Genomic DNA, 15,048 nt, shown 5'->3' with positions numbered 1-15,048 from the left:
CAGTGGTACAAAATATATTGCCCAGCTGTTACGTCCAGAAGGTTTGACACACTAGATTACAAGTAGTAGACTCTTTATAACATTTGATTCTTATCTTTGCTTGCTGTATGTGTTAAAACAATCCTCTGTTTGAATACCTACTGCACTTCCAGCTTGCCAGCCAGGCGTTTGTGAAGAATTGCATTTATTAATTATTACATACTTTTTTTTTGCCAAATTATGTATGTTAAAGGCATATTTGCAGGTCAGTCCTGTAAAAATCACACATATAAAGTGTATTTTGCTCAATGTGTCGCTTAAACTTCTGGGGAAAGACTAAAATCTGCAGATTAAATAGCAAACAGGTCCTCACTAAATTAATGCCTAAGAATCATCATTGTCAATGTCGATGAAACAGTGCTGTAAACTTTTTTTATATACTTAGCTGGACAGCATAAGCTTTTCTCCTTTAGTTTTAAAATCAAGCTGAAACATTTTCAGAGTTTAGATGCCTTTGCTGTCTAATCCCTCATACAACCCAAGAACATGTCCAACTTTGGTCAGCTGTAATCCGTATGAAGTCAATAGGACTTTCTCATACGAAAATCAAAAACTTTGGGAAAAAGCTTGCTTAATCAGTTTTTAAAAGATTCCAAGATCTTTATATGTTCACCATTGTGTTTAAAAAAAGCATTTTTTATTTGCTAGCCATCCAAGGACTTGATTTTTCTTCATTTTCCCATTAGCCTGGCAGTTTAGCCAGTAGAACCCTCTTATTCCTCCCACTGGAGTAGCAAAGAGAAATTAATTTGATTCCAGTGGATAGTAGTTGATTTCATTATCATGTTACAGAAAATAAAGATTACAATTCCGAATTATTTTGCCTGCAGTCCATACACCAACCATGTAAATGGCAATATGTGGAAAAGTTGACTACAGCATAAAAAATTAACTTCCTGCAAGGATTTTCTTGAATTGGTTTCAAAAGAATCTGCTGTTTGGCATCTTTCCTGTACTGAATTTCTGGAGGGTAACTGCATTATGTGCATGTATAACATGCAAAAGGAAACATTCCCAGAACTCTTTCTTTCTCCTACCAAATATAGCACATTGTTCGTGTTTAAAATAGTTACCTGAAAGCAAAACTGCATACACATATAAGGTTATAGATGTGTGCATTGTGAAATAACCACTAATGGAAGGTGAAATACTACTCTCTTTCACTTGCCGTTGAGTGACAAAGGTTGAATCTAATGATAATTTGAATATTCTGGCAACAGTTGGTGATATTCTGCCTCTGCCAAAATAAATAAATAAATAAATAAACACTCCCATCTCGCAGAGCAAATGCCCTGTAAGTCTATAGAAAACAAATTAGGAATGCGTTATTCTCAATGAAAAAAGTCTCCACAAGACCGATAATTTTATTTTTTTAGTGCACAGAATAACATAAATCAAAAGAAGCAATAGTCTACCTTGTGTTTTGACTACTTTGACCCTCTTCAACCCCTGCCAATTTTTATCTCATTTTTGTTTAACTTCGTACATCAGAGTTTAATTTTAAACCTGGTCCTGAAGACAGTGATGTATAGGGTACATCAAGTATAGCTTAAATTACCCTCTCCCCAGTGATTTGAAGTTGAGGGGAGGGTCTTACTCCACAGCAGGGTGGGAAAGAGAAATGGTCAGATGTTGCCCTTTGAACCTGACCACCCTCAGCTACAGAAACATTTATGCCAGAACATCATTTATTGATTTTCTTATATTTTAGGATCTCTTAAAACTGTTGGTGAAGTTTGCCGTATATTAATTTTTGACACATGCATATAAAAACAGAAATATGGGTTGAGCAGAAACTATAAATATAGACAACACTGCCCAATAAACGTACATCCTTTCACTTATAGGTTTCTATTTCAGCTGATCATTCCGAGCAGCCTGTCTTTGAAAATAAATGTTACCTCTCTGATAAGCTAAGCAATTTGAAGATTAAAGCTGCATTTGAGGATTAAAGTTTTTTCTTATTTGATTATTGTTGTGTCTTGTAGCAGCAGAAGGTAAATATTAATAAAAATGTTAAAGTCCAATTCTGCTCACTTTACTCACGTGAGCATTTTATACCATGAGACTGAACAAATTATGCAGGATTTGGCCCTTAAACTCAGCATTGACTGCTCTGTTTTCTCAGTCCACTAAGAATAAGTCTCCCGTGAAATGTTACATGTACCCGGCAAACTCACGAACCCACTGCTGCCACAGAAAACTCACGCTGATGGGGAGCTCTGAAAACTCGCCGTCCAATTATATACCACAGGGCTATGTATGTGTTTTTACTGAGGAGAATAAAAACCACAAGAAGCGCTCTACAACAGACCACAAAATGGGTTTGGCACCTGTGCCTCCTCGGAGCCGAAGTTTCAGAGTTGTGTTATCACGTGTCCCGCTGACCCCGGGAGAGCAGCGCTGACCTTGTCTTACACGCAGAAGTCTATTGCTATGACTCCCCTGAGAGCACAAACCAGCTGCAAACTGCTGCAATGATTAACCCTTATGTGTTGTAGATGTAACATCAAGTCATGGTAATAAAGCTTTCACTGCATAACAGATCTCTTGCTTTGTAAATTGTTGCTCTTATCAGCTGCACTCTTGGATGTTATCCCTTTTCTGTGAAGCATGACTGCTGTGGTGTTCACTGGAAAGGCTACCGGATCTATAAAGTCTGTGATATTTATTCAGTTGCTTTGGAGAATAATACAGAGGACATACCTTATTTAAACTAAAAATGCAGTGTGTGAAAACAACAACAAAAAACACCACACATGAAATACTCATACATATGAAACAATATATTAATTAAAATCCAGAATGCCTGTAGCAGATTTGAATCCAGAAACACCAGATTTGCTGTAACAGACAACTGTGTTGTTCCACTGAGTCCAGTCTCCTGTTTGTGGAAGTAATTTACACCTAACATGTTGTAAAAATGCAAAATCTTTGAGCCTGTGATGTACCTGGACAATTACGCAGTTTTGCTGTTTGTCTGGAAACAGAACGCTTGTGGCAATCAGCACTCACCTCTCCAAAACATAAGCAGTGTAAATCTGATTTTGTCACACACTTCAAGTGCCAGAGTAATTCTATGCTTTCCTATTTGCACAGAAGCCAATGGGAGTTTTGAGTATGTATCAGCCTATAATCCAGCCTGTGTCTGTGGCCTTGGCTCCCTCAGAAACGGGATGCCTTTTCTCCCAGTGTGCCTCCTACCCTCCTCCAGTCCTTCCCTTGCCAAATCTATGGCATCTAGTTTTTACTCACAACCTTTTTCAAAGGATAAAAAGAGCTTTCAGGTTCAGGAAGAAGAAGAAAAAAACTCCCTTCAGTATAAACAGTGGAAAAGTAAATTCCATTTAAGGAAAGAAAATAGGTTTCCCTAAAAATACTAAGGTGTTATGAGTTTTGGAATGGGCATTCAGATATTGTAAACTGTGATTGTGAAGGGCCTTGCGCTGTTTGGGGGTGCAGCAGATAAACATCACATGCTAAGGGCAGGTTGATGAAAGGTACTTGGGAAATTTTTTTTCAGCTCAGGAGTGACAACTAAGAGTGAGGCTGCAATGAAGATGATTTTCCTTGCAAGAGTCCCTGGTGCTCAGAGGGAGTGGGTTAGTGCTCTTTGACAAGAGGTAAACAGGCACCACTTTGTGGTCCATGACTCATCCCTTTCTCTACTTCTTTTAAGCACATCACTTTGGCTTGTCCTTAATGAAATAGAGGCCAATCTGCAGGAGCTGTGCTTGGCGTGGCCGTGCAGCGGTCCACGAGGTATTCTTCATTCCTCACCAAGGAAGAAGCTGCTCTGGACTAATGATGCTTTGCTGTTTGTTATCCAGATTCATCTGCCTGAAAACCACGTTTTACTGCATAAGTTAGTTTAGACAGGGTTGTTCCTTACTTATTAACACAGGGAGCATTTTCCTACAGGGGCTGCAAAGGAAAGCAACGTGGAATAACCTCTCCTCCCCCACCTCCATAGCTATATAATTGTTACTTTAACACCAACAGCTGTAGACAAAAACAAACAAAACAAAACCTATCAAAAACTCTGTGAGTCCTGCTACATCAAATATAGATAGAAAGACTGACAAAACAGTTAACAACTCCAAAACTGGCAGAAACAGGGAGAGGCAGTAACTTCACTTAGTCCCTTCTCAACTCCAGCAGCTCCTGTTTTAGTCTGAGTCACTGCTGTGGTCTCCCAGGTGGAGACTATCAGCCTCTGAAGGGAGCAGAAGTTACCTGTTCCCTCTTGAGGAGGCTGGGGAAGAGTGTCTTGGTGATGGCACCTTGTATCCTGCCTGGCTCCTGTGGGTGTGAGCGGCTGGTGAGGAGGAGGCAGAAGCAACGAGATCCAGCTGCTGTGGGGCTGTGTCCTTTCTCCGGGGGCCTGTGTCTGGGAGCTGGGGAGGCCCTGTGTGCCCTTCCACGTCTCATCCCTCCGCTGCCTGTCACTCCTATCTCTGAGGTACTGTTGCCCTGATATTTGGTTACTCAAAGGGGAGAAGGAAGCAACAAATTTGCTGAAATTATCTTGAGATTATTTTGTTCTCTTGTGGGGTTTCTGTGTGAAGAGGGTATCTACACTATTAACTCCCATTAATATCAAACCTCTGCTATTAATAGGATTTGCATATGGAAAGGAAAAGGATTGACCTTTAAATTCATTAAATAAAGCAAATCTTAAAAAATCATTTTAGTTAAAAGCATTAGCATGATGAAAAATACAAGAACAAATACACAGACATCAGTATCTGGGCTTTCGTTAACACTAACGAGCAAATTATTGCAGGGGAATACTTGCATCATTGAATACATATTCTAGCCTCCATACTGATATATGTGATGCAGGGTTTTCTTTGTATGGCTCCTCTTTCAGAATATATTTTCTTCTTATAAAATAACCTCTTTTCAACTCCCATTGGGGACCTCCTTATAAATGAGGAACTGGTCCTCAAGGGACTGGCCTGGCTAGAAAAGTGTGTTATTAGGGAAAAAGAAAAAAAAAAAAAAAGGCATATTAGAATACTAAGCAACATAATTAGCTCATTTCTTTGTTTTCTTTTTCTTTTTTTTTAAGAATATCTTAAAAAATGTATAGCCAAGTTTTAATTAAACATATTCTCTGGATGTTTGAATTGTGTAAGAATTAGAAAATCCTGTTGTATTTTAGAGGAATTAATTGCATCAATTTAAGGTTCTTGCTTTAATCTCAAATATGTAGTCGGGTATCACCACTCTTCTTGCAAAGCAGCTACAGTGTCACGAACAAGTGATGTTTGCCCATGTAGCTGGAGCCAAACACTGCCCCTCGGAGGGGTATTCTGAGCCCATCAGTGTCGATGAATGTACTCAAATCCTCATCTTTTACATGGGATCAAATATAGGTTCTCTATATCAAAGCCAGCTAAACACAGATTCAAAATATTATTGCTTCTAATGATAAATATTGATTTACACGCACTGAAAAGCTTCTGTTGCCTTCAGAGCAAGTAGTCTAAACTATAATTAGAATAGTGACATTTTTACCACCATATTGCTTTTTGAGTCTGATTCCTGAGACAGGGATGTCTGATGGTCTCTGGATCTCCAGCATCGCTCTGCTCTTAGGTCTTAACCCATCCATGTCTCAGCTTTCTGACAGAGCCCTTTGTAAAGTACTTTAAGATACTCAGATCAAACTTGTTGCCAGTTCATAGCAGTATTAATCACAATTTTGTGCTATTTTGCAGCTCAGTCTAGAAACTCAATGACATGTTCTGTTCCTGTTCTAGCTCAGCCCCCCACAAATGGGAAGAGGTGAAACTGTTCAGGTTATTCTTCTCAGAGCTCAGCTAATGTAATCTGCTGAATACAGCTCTAAACATCTGAAGTTGGTGAAATTACATCAAGTGTGAGCATCCTTTGGTCTATAGCTCTTTGCCTTTAAAACAATTACTCATGGTAACCTTAATAATAGTATATTAAGAAAAAAACATCCTCATAAAAGAATTTAGTGTTAGGATGGAGCTCTGCCTGATATTAGAACAATTATGGAGCAGATGCATCCACTCTGAACAAAGTGACCTTTTCATCAAGTTACAAAACATTAAAGGTTAAAGAATGTTTGAAAGGAAGTTAATACTTTTAAAACATTAGGAAAAAAAATGCCATTCTTTCAAGACCTGACCAAAACCAGTGGGAAACTATAAAATGACTGTTTAGGTACATCCAGTCATAATTTAAGCAACTCTTATTACAGAAGGATATAAGGTATTTTACATCGTCTGTTTTGTTTTAAAATTAGAAGTGCTTTTCCAGTGAAGAAATGAGATTAGATAGGAATAAATACCCAATGAAAGAAGTCTGCTCTAAAGCTGGCTAATTGCAATTTTAAAGTCGCATTTCTTTCTCTCCATTGTGCACAGATGACACGAGAACAAAGAGAGGGAATCAATGACGGTGTCGGATTTTCTTAGTTTCCACATTTCATCTGACCTGGATGGTGCAAACTCCAGTCTCTCTAGTAAGAGCGAACAGAGCTACCGCTCCTGCCTTGGCACATCCCCTGGCCCTCGGGAGCACAAACCTGCTCGCACCAGTGACCTGCCCGCGGTTGCGGGGATGCTCCTGCTCGCAAACCCGCCGCGTGGGAGGGGGACAAGGGCGCGGGCTGCAGTGCCAAGTGCGGGGCGAGGCTGAAACGCGTCCTGGGGGGCGAAACACCAGGGCAGCCCCCGCACGCTGCCCGGGGGGGGATGCTGCAGCAGCCGCCGCCTCGGCTGCGCGGCCTCCGCGGGGAGCTCGGGGCCTGTTTGCTGCCCTGTCAAGCACCCTTTTCTGAGAAGGGCGGAGGACGCTGGGCACCCGCTGGGTCCCACCACGGTACGGCCGAGCCCAGGACTCCGCGCGGGGTGCTGCGTCCCCCCGCGGCCGGGCCGCCTGTGCGGAGCCCCGCGGGGAGGCAGGGGGGAGTGCGGTTCAAACTCCTGCACACAGTCTGCGTCACCCTGGTCCTGTGCTCTTCATACATAATAAATTTAATAAAGCCCTTCTAAACAGTAGTTGCTAGGCATGCCGGCGAGCGAGGATTTACGACCCGGCAGCCCCTCTATGTCTTTTTTAAATGCCCGCTGGCTGCATGCCACGCCGTGGCCTACCAGCCTGCACAGCGTCAGTCCCGGGATCAAAGACGCGCGTCGAGGCGCGGAGGCGGTGGCGAGAGGGACGGGGGACGCGGGGGGAGGCTCCGCACCTCCGCGCAGCGAGACGGGCCGGGGCCGCGGGGCGCAGCCGGGGCAGGGGCTGAGAGGCCCCGCCGGGAGTCGGTTGTTATCCTCGGGCCGGTGCGCGTCCCCCCGGGGGCACCGAACTCCTCTCCGCGCAGGCAGCGCTCTTCGGGGACGGGCCGGGAGGACGGTAGCGCTTCTCTTCCCTTGGCGGTAGGGTGATTAAGCAGCGGGGCTTGAAGTGAGCCCGTAGCCGGACAAAGGTGCGTTATTAGCAGATGGATAACTTTTTAAAGAGAAACTTCCATATCTTAGTGCAAGCACTATGTTCAAATCACTTAAAAAAAAGTCTGGGAAATAAGTTTCTGTGAAAAGAAAGAAGCATGTTGCTCGAGGTTGGTCAACTTCCCGCTTCATATATTTTTCCCGTGTTTTTTCTCTTTTTTTTTTTTTTTGAAGTGTATCTGTGGAACAACAAAATCTTTATTGCGTTAAATCACAGGCGGTCAGCAAAGGAACAGCTGTGTTATCTGTGCAGTGAAAACTTTCAGGTGATGCGAGAAATAAGAGGGGAATCCCTTCCCCTTCTTCTACATCCTCCAAATGCCTTTCAAATTAACCAGCTCTGGGGATCACTGCCCGTTTCCACAAAGGCGTTCTGAAAGCCTGGAGCTAGTAAAACTTTGTATAGGTAAAATTAGCTAAACCCCTTCTGCTAACACAATAGCTTTTGTTGTCACATATGGTGGAGTTCCAGGATCTGTAACTATTTTTCATAAAAGATTTTCCTACTGCCCAAGTGAATACATTACGCTACAGTAGCTCTGAATGGTATCTCTTATTTCCTTCAAAGCAGCGGCTGATTGTTTCTTCAGAGACCCTAAGTCCTTTCAAGGGAGGAAAAAAAAAAAAAAGAGTGATAATTCAGCGGGACTGAATCGCGACGATAGATCTTATTTTAGCACGCATCATCTCCAAAAAGCGCACCGCCCTGGGAGAGCGGCAAGTGCGGAGAGAGCGGAGCGGGAGAAGTTCGGGCCGGGCCGAGCTGGGCTCGCCGCCCCCGGGCTCTGCCCGGAGGAAGCCTGGCTGGGGAACCTGAACAGCTCGGGGGCCGCATCCCATGCCCAGCCGAGAGGCATAGCGAAACGCGACAGAGCCTCTGTCCCCCACCCCGCGGGGACGTGCACGGGGCCCGGCTCTCCCGGGGGGAGAGGAGCAGCAGCAGCCCGGCAGCGCCGGGGCCGGGGAGCCGCTCTCGCCGCCCAAGTTTTATTGGCGAACTTGTTGGCACCCGGCGGTGGGCGGGCGGACGGACGGGTAGAGGCTGCTGTCCAACCGACGTGGGGCGGGGGGCTTCGCTTCCGCAGGGGCCCCGCGGGAGAGGAGCCGCCGCGGCCCAGCCGGAGGGCGCCGCTGCCGCCCGGCGCCGCGGGGAGGGACGGACGGAGCGCCCGGCGCAGGCACGGCCGCCGCCCGACGCGCTGCGGTCCGGTGGGGTGCGGGTCGCGCTCCCCGCTCCGCCTGGCGGCTGCAGTGGCGCGGGGGGGCCCACACGGGGCTGGCCCGCTCCGGGAGCTCCCTCGCAGCGCCCTGTGGCTTCCTGAGCCAAAGTTCCCCCCACCACTGTGGCTGGGGATTTTTTTTTGGGGGGGGAGGGGATACATTTCTGATATCTGGGGTTAGGTGGGAAATTAGTTTTAACTCCAGATGGAAGCGAATCGATTCGAACAAGATTATCTACAGCTTAAAATGAATGCTTCCAAATATTAAGGTGCTGGGCGTGCCTGCACTTTCCTATCTGTTTTCCCCGTGCTCTTTCCGAAATACCTGATCCTGGTCGCAAGGACACTGCTACTCTAGTTCTGAGTTTTGGGGGCTTATTACACGTCAGAACTGTAAAAGTCGTCTGGACAATTTACAGACAAAACATCTGGTTCGTTAAAGCAAAGCTACTGGACTAAGACAAACAAACTTTGCTGCTGTGTAAATTCACTTACCCAAACAATTTACATTCAAACGAAGATTTTAGCCCGAAGAAAAACTTTTATTCATTTGTATTCAGGAGGTTTGGGAATTCGTAGACATTTAAAAATAAATTTGCTCTAATAAAGTTATGTAGATATTATAAAATTTCTTTGTTCTCTTTTCGGATTATTATTGCCTTTATAAGGGTTATTGACAACGCTTTGTATTTTACAGAAGTGGAGTATCGTTTTCGGTCGTGGGCAGTGGTGTTTGTAAACAAATTTGTCACATCCGTATTCATCTAGTCCAGCCTTAATGAAAACTTTCTTCTTTGTCCCTCGCCTGGAGAAACCGAAGTACTTTCTGCACAGTTTTTGCATTTCGATGGGCTGCCACCGAGGCGTTAGGAAGGAGGGGAGGTTTTTCCCTGGGACAGCAGGCAGCGGTGGCAGTCGGTGGCTGCCTGGTTGCCCGTCTGGGCAGCGAGTGCCCGGCGTGGCTGCGGCGCTCACCGCGCCCGCTCCTGGGCGCTGCCTCCGTCCTGCTCCCGGAGCCCCCTTCTGTGTGCGGCGGGGTCTGCCCTGGGAAGCACCGCTGGCAGGTGAGGAGCCCCAGCCGCACTGCCCCGCGCTTCTGCCGGGGCTCGGCCCCCCCCGCGGCCGGCAGACCGGCCCCCGCCGGCCCGGCCCCGGCCGCGCCACCTCCTCCCTCGACAGCTCGCTCCTCGGTCGGCGGAGAGCCTTGAAAGGCCCCAGCTCGCTGATGCCCGGCCCTTCCCGCGTGTCCGGGGGACATTCGGCTGGCTGGGACCCGCTGGGTCCTTGCCGGCTCCTCGGCTCCGCTTGAAGGGGTGGGAGCCCCGCAGAGCCGGGTTGGTCCTCGGGCGAAGGGAGAGCGCCCGGGGACGGAGCGGTTCGCACACCAGGTTTGACCCCTGAGAAGCGATCAACCGATGCTAACAAATGAGTCTCTGAGAGCAGCTACATATCACATGGGGACCTCGACGCAGGCTGCTCCCTTCCTTGTTTGCAAGGAACGAGTGGCGAAACATCAACACGCTGCTCGGGAGGGAAAAAGGTTAAAGCCCGAAACACGCTGGTTTCTAAGAGGCAGCTGTTCCAAGTTTAATCAACTTCCTTACAGATTCTCCCTGGCTGTGCCCATTAACTAACAGTTAATTTCAATGGTCCTTTTATCAGCTCAGCTCGCTGCCTCCACTCGGACCTGGGTGGTGGGAAGGTGTTGGGTGGTTTTTTTTGTGGGGAAACTGTTGGAGTTTTCATGTAGGGGAATGAAATAAGCAGTGAAAATATACAACAAAGAAGGGCACTAAACGGTGTACAGTATTGAAATATAAAACATTCTTAGCTGATGGAAAGTTCAGGAGTAATGGTTATCTAATTATGTGACTTATAAATAATTGGTACCTTGGTTTAAAACTGCTGGGAAGAGCGAGCTTAGAGCTGAGCCTCATGTGCTGAGTCTTCGTAGATGGAGTCTGTGCAGTCATCGATTTTATACATTATGTTTGTAGATGTTACACTTAATAAAATTACAGGTTCTGACTCTGAAATAGATTGTGACCCCCGAAGAATCTGATGTACAAGAAGGAATCTGTATTTCCCTCTGTAATTCGTCTTACAGAAAGTTCAATAGATTTTTTTTTCTTCCTTAAAAAAAATGGATATAGTTAACAACCAAATTATTCCACAACTTCCTGAGCCTCTTAGCACTAAGAGTTGGGAATGTGTAAGTGCAGTGCATGTGTCTGTGTGCACGTATATCTGCTGCCTGTTTCTCTCTCCTTCTCGCTCTTTCTCTCTCTCACACACACACACGAAAGTTATTATTTCTAATTGAAATTAGCAAGTTCCTCCAATTACTGTTTACGGGAAGTTTAGCTTTTTTCATTCAACCTCCAATCCCAAATCGGTGCACTGTTACAGGCGCATTATCCTCCAGCGCTTGTGGCCCGCCCTTTGAAAAGCAAGGTAAGTGGCGTTAGACAAACCGCACCATACAGCAGGGCTGGTGATTTTTCTCGCAAATGTTTGTTTTAGTGACACCGTTCAGCTGCTGAGGTTGCAGCCTGCCAGCATCGTCCACGCAGGCTGTACTTCTGAGAGAGGGAGAGCTCTGCTAGGGAATCCGTTGCCACTAAGTTCATAAATACATGCATGTAGGTGAGTGTAACAGCGAGAGGAGAGCTGCACCCAGGGAAGCTAAGCCGAGTCTGACCAGCTGACGAAAGCCGGGGGGAGCGCTTCCAGCCGTGCAGAGCCCCGGCCCCGCTCGGGCGGCCGCGTCCCCAGCGCCGGGCGTGCCAGACAGAGGCTACACTGCATCCTGCGGGCTGTGTGTCACATAAACCTAGTGAAAGATGAGTTCATTTACAGAGAGAGAGGCGGAAGCAAAAAAGTTCTTGCAACTTGCAGACCCCCACCCCCCCCCTAAAATTAGTGATTGGCCGCTGCACCGTTTTCCTCAGGATGCTCTGCAGCCAGCTAATGAAGGATCAGAATAATTCCTGGCTTTGGAGGGGACTCTCGCACATTTAAGAATAGCCTTTACAGGACTGAAATGACTAAACACGTCCTTTCACTTTTATTTTGCTGTAGTTTTCAGGGCGTGTTATCAGCGCCTGGTGGCAGAGCTGACCTTCCCCGTGCTGTATGCGGCCGGGCAGGAACAAAGCCGGCCGGGGCTGCCGGCTCCTCGCACTCTCAGCGGACTCTCGCAAAGTTTGTTTCAGCCTCTCCCGCTCCAGAGCTGGGAGAAATCCTCCATGTTGCGCAGCGTCCGCCAGCTCAGCCAGCAGCCTCCTAAGCCCGGAGTTCACCTATTCCCCAGGCTCCGTGTTCAATCCGGTCCCGACGCTGCCATCGGCCCCGCGGAGCCGGGAGCGCTGCCGGGCTGAGCGCGGCCGCCCCTGCTCCCGGCCGGCCGCATCCTTCGGAGGGGGCAGGAATAATTTAGGTTTTCTGTTTCCTAATTCCTACTTAAAGGGGGAGGAGGGAGAGAGGAGGAACGAGTTACTAATCGCAGCCAAGCCCTCTCTGTTTTCCGAGGCTGTCTAACATTTGTAAATACTTATGCTGCGGCTCGTCCCCTCCTTCCTGGTTAAGTTGTTTAGTATGTTGGTTATTTGTACTGAATCCCGGTCTGTGTTGCGTCTGATGTGTTGTCGTTGCAATGTGCAGCCAGGGTGACACTGATGGATGCGCCAATGGTGAGACGGACAGATGTTAGGGCGGATCTAGCGGCATGCACCGCCACAGCGGCGGAGCCCGCCCGCACAGCGCTGCCAGCCGCCGCAGCCCTGCGCCCGTCCTGGTGCAGGCGCGCACACACGCACACGAGGGTGTTGGGTTTTTTTTTTTGGGGGGGGGGGGGGAACGTCTCAGTGTCGTCTCTTAAGTAGATCTGATCGCTCCTTCTGTGAGCAGATACTGTAACTGTGAGGAGCAACCAGCGCGTATCAATGAGATGGAACTGAGCGAATTTGGCAGCAGAAGCGGCAATTGACAACTCACCATTTTCTTGTTTGCAAGAAATGTTTCGTTTTCCCCCAACAGTAGCAATTTCCCGGGGACTTTAGGCGACTGCGATTTTTTTTTTTTCATCCTAAAGATCAGCTTAAAAAAAATAATCAACTCGTAACAATAATAATCCAAAAAAAAAAAAATCCCAAACCTTCTCCACCCTTCATGTAAAGTGTTTGAATTTCCTGCAAGTTGAAAAGGAAAGCAAGAGCAAAAGAGCGGCACGGCGGCTTTATAAGATGTGAAGACGCAACAACATCTGCACTTAGTCAGGTATTTGGAATTATCCCAAATCTCGAAGAACGGGGGCGAGTGGAGATTTTTTTGATCTTACCGTAAAAGTGAGATCATCCCTCTTTTTTTTTTTTTTTTTAATTCCTCCCCGTGAACTTAAAAAAAAAAAAAAAAAAGGAAAAAAAAAAAGGAAAGGAAAAAAAAAAAAAACCGCTACTATTTTTTGTTGTTATTCTTTTTCCCTTCAGCCCAGCACAGTTGCCCCGGCGGTGCCGGTGCGGGGCCGCCGTGCCCGGTCGCGCAGCGCGGCAGAGGCGGGAGGCCGGGATGGGCCCCCGCGCGCCCCCCGCTGCCCCGGCCCTCCCCGCTGGTGCGCGGCCCCGCCGCCCAGGGATGCACAATCAAACCCGCAGCACATCGATCCGCCGGCGCTCGCTGAACTGAGCGCGGCGGCTCGCCAGTGAACTTGGACCAAAAAAAATAAAAAAAAAAAAAAAAGGGAGACAGGAAAAAAAGAAAAAGCCCCCAAAAGAGGGAAAGAGAGGGAAAAGTGATCTTCCCGGCTTCCCCAAGAGCCGGGCGCGCGCGTGGCGCGGGAGTGCGCGGGCGCTGCCCGCTCCCCATCCGGCCGGCGGCACCGCGGGGCAGGGCGCAGCCGGCGGAGACGCCGCCGTTAACGGCCGCCGGCCGGAGCGGCCCCGAGGCCGCCGACACCCCGCCCGCCCTCAGGCGCGAAGCGGAGCCCGGGCGGCTGTGGCGCCAGCCAGGTGGGAGCCGGAGGGCTGGATGTGTGCCGGCGGGCGGCCCGCTGCCCGGCGCGCCGGTGAGTGGGGCCGGGGCGGGCAGCGGCGGCGCGAGGTGCGGGGCGAGGCGGGGCCCGGGCGGCTGCTGCCGCCGCTGTCACCTCCCGGGGCAGCCGGGCTCCGCGGGGAGAGCGCTGGAGGGCCGGGCCCTCCTCGCCGTGAGGGGGGGCGGGAGGGTCCCGTGCCCCGGCGTGGCGAGGAGGCGGTGGCTGAGGGGGGACTCCGGCGGGGAACGGGTGTGCGCGGGGGCGGAAAGGGAAGGGCTGCCGGCGGGGAGCGGGGCGAGCGGGGCGGCTGCTCTGGTGCTCTGCTGGGGGGCGTCCGGCGGGCCGAGCCCCTTCGCCGCTGCGGGGTCTTGAGGAGAGCAGAGGCGGGCGAAGTTGGGCGGCGGAGGGGGCGCGGCGAGGGGGGGCCGCCCCGCCGCCGCCTCGGGCGGACCCTGCGCCGTCCCCGTGGCCGTGCCCCGCCGGCGGCGGGCGGTCCGGCGGCGCGATGCGCAAAGAGTTAAGGTGCCGTCCGGGGCGGGAGGCAGTGGGAGCGCGGTGCCACTCTGCCTGTTTGCGGACTAGTTTGAGTGACACTGCGATCATCTCGTTTCCCTTCAAGCTTCGCCTGTTGCCGCCGCCGCTCCAGCGCCGAGCCGGGAGCCCCGGAGTGGAGAGCGCAGGCTGAGGCTCCGCCGGCTCCTGCCAAGAAATCCCCCGTCTTTATGCCGTGATCTCCCAGCCCGGCCAGGCACCGGGGGCGCCGGGTGGGGTGAGGGGGACTGCGGGCTCTCCCCAGCCCTCCCGCCCGCACACCTCTTCGGGGGGCTTCCCCTCCTCCTTCCTCCGGGGCGATTTGTCAAACTTCCCCCCTCTTCTGCCAGCAGCAGCAGCAGGGCTGTCCTCTCCTCTGTGCCGCCTCCTCCGCCGCCGCCGCCTCCTCCTCCTCCTCGGCATCGTGTATGCACAGCAACAAAAAATATATCCCCAACCCAGCCCTCGAGCCGAGACTGGAGCAGCTCACCGGATCTCTGGGGCTAAAGCAACTCTTCCCACCCCCGCGCCCAGGCAGCCCCCCCCCGCCGGCGCCGGCGGCCGCAGGAGCTCAGCATGCCGAGGAGGAAGCAGCAAGCGCCCCGGCGCGCAGCAGGTACGAGCCGCCTTCCCCGCGCTTGGTTTCTCCTCTCGCTTCCCTCCGTCTCTTTCATAACCGCTTTCCAGCAGGCTGAGCCCGTCGGTCGGTACCGGGCTCCCTCCCTGCCCCGCTCCCTGCGAT

General features: G+C 49.8%; 1 protein-coding gene across 3 annotated transcripts in view; it reads left to right on the top strand.

The window, feature by feature from the left end:
* The first annotated feature begins 13,268 nt into the window (after positions 1–13,268).
* Positions 13,269–15,048, top strand: part of TSHZ3 (teashirt zinc finger homeobox 3) — a 64,145-nt gene continuing 62,365 nt past the window's right edge. The window contains exons 1-2 of one of the 3 annotated variants that reach the window (XM_082063114.1): positions 13,269–13,752; positions 14,395–14,922. In XM_082063114.1, coding sequence (XP_081919240.1) covers positions 14,883–14,922 — 40 coding nt within the window. In that variant the 5' untranslated portion in view covers positions 13,269–13,752; positions 14,395–14,882. Of the gene's footprint in view, positions 13,809–14,394; positions 14,923–15,048 lie in introns of all 3 variants that reach the window. The other 2 variants (XM_082063115.1, XM_082063113.1) reach the window with 2 other exon arrangements.

The sequence above is a fragment of the Streptopelia decaocto genome, assembly GCF_964273445.1.
Source record: "Streptopelia decaocto genome assembly, chromosome: 11".
Classification (NCBI taxonomy): Eukaryota; Metazoa; Chordata; class Aves; order Columbiformes; family Columbidae; genus Streptopelia; species Streptopelia decaocto.
Note: the sequence above shows the minus strand (reverse complement) of the source record. Positions and strands in the feature narration are given on the sequence as shown.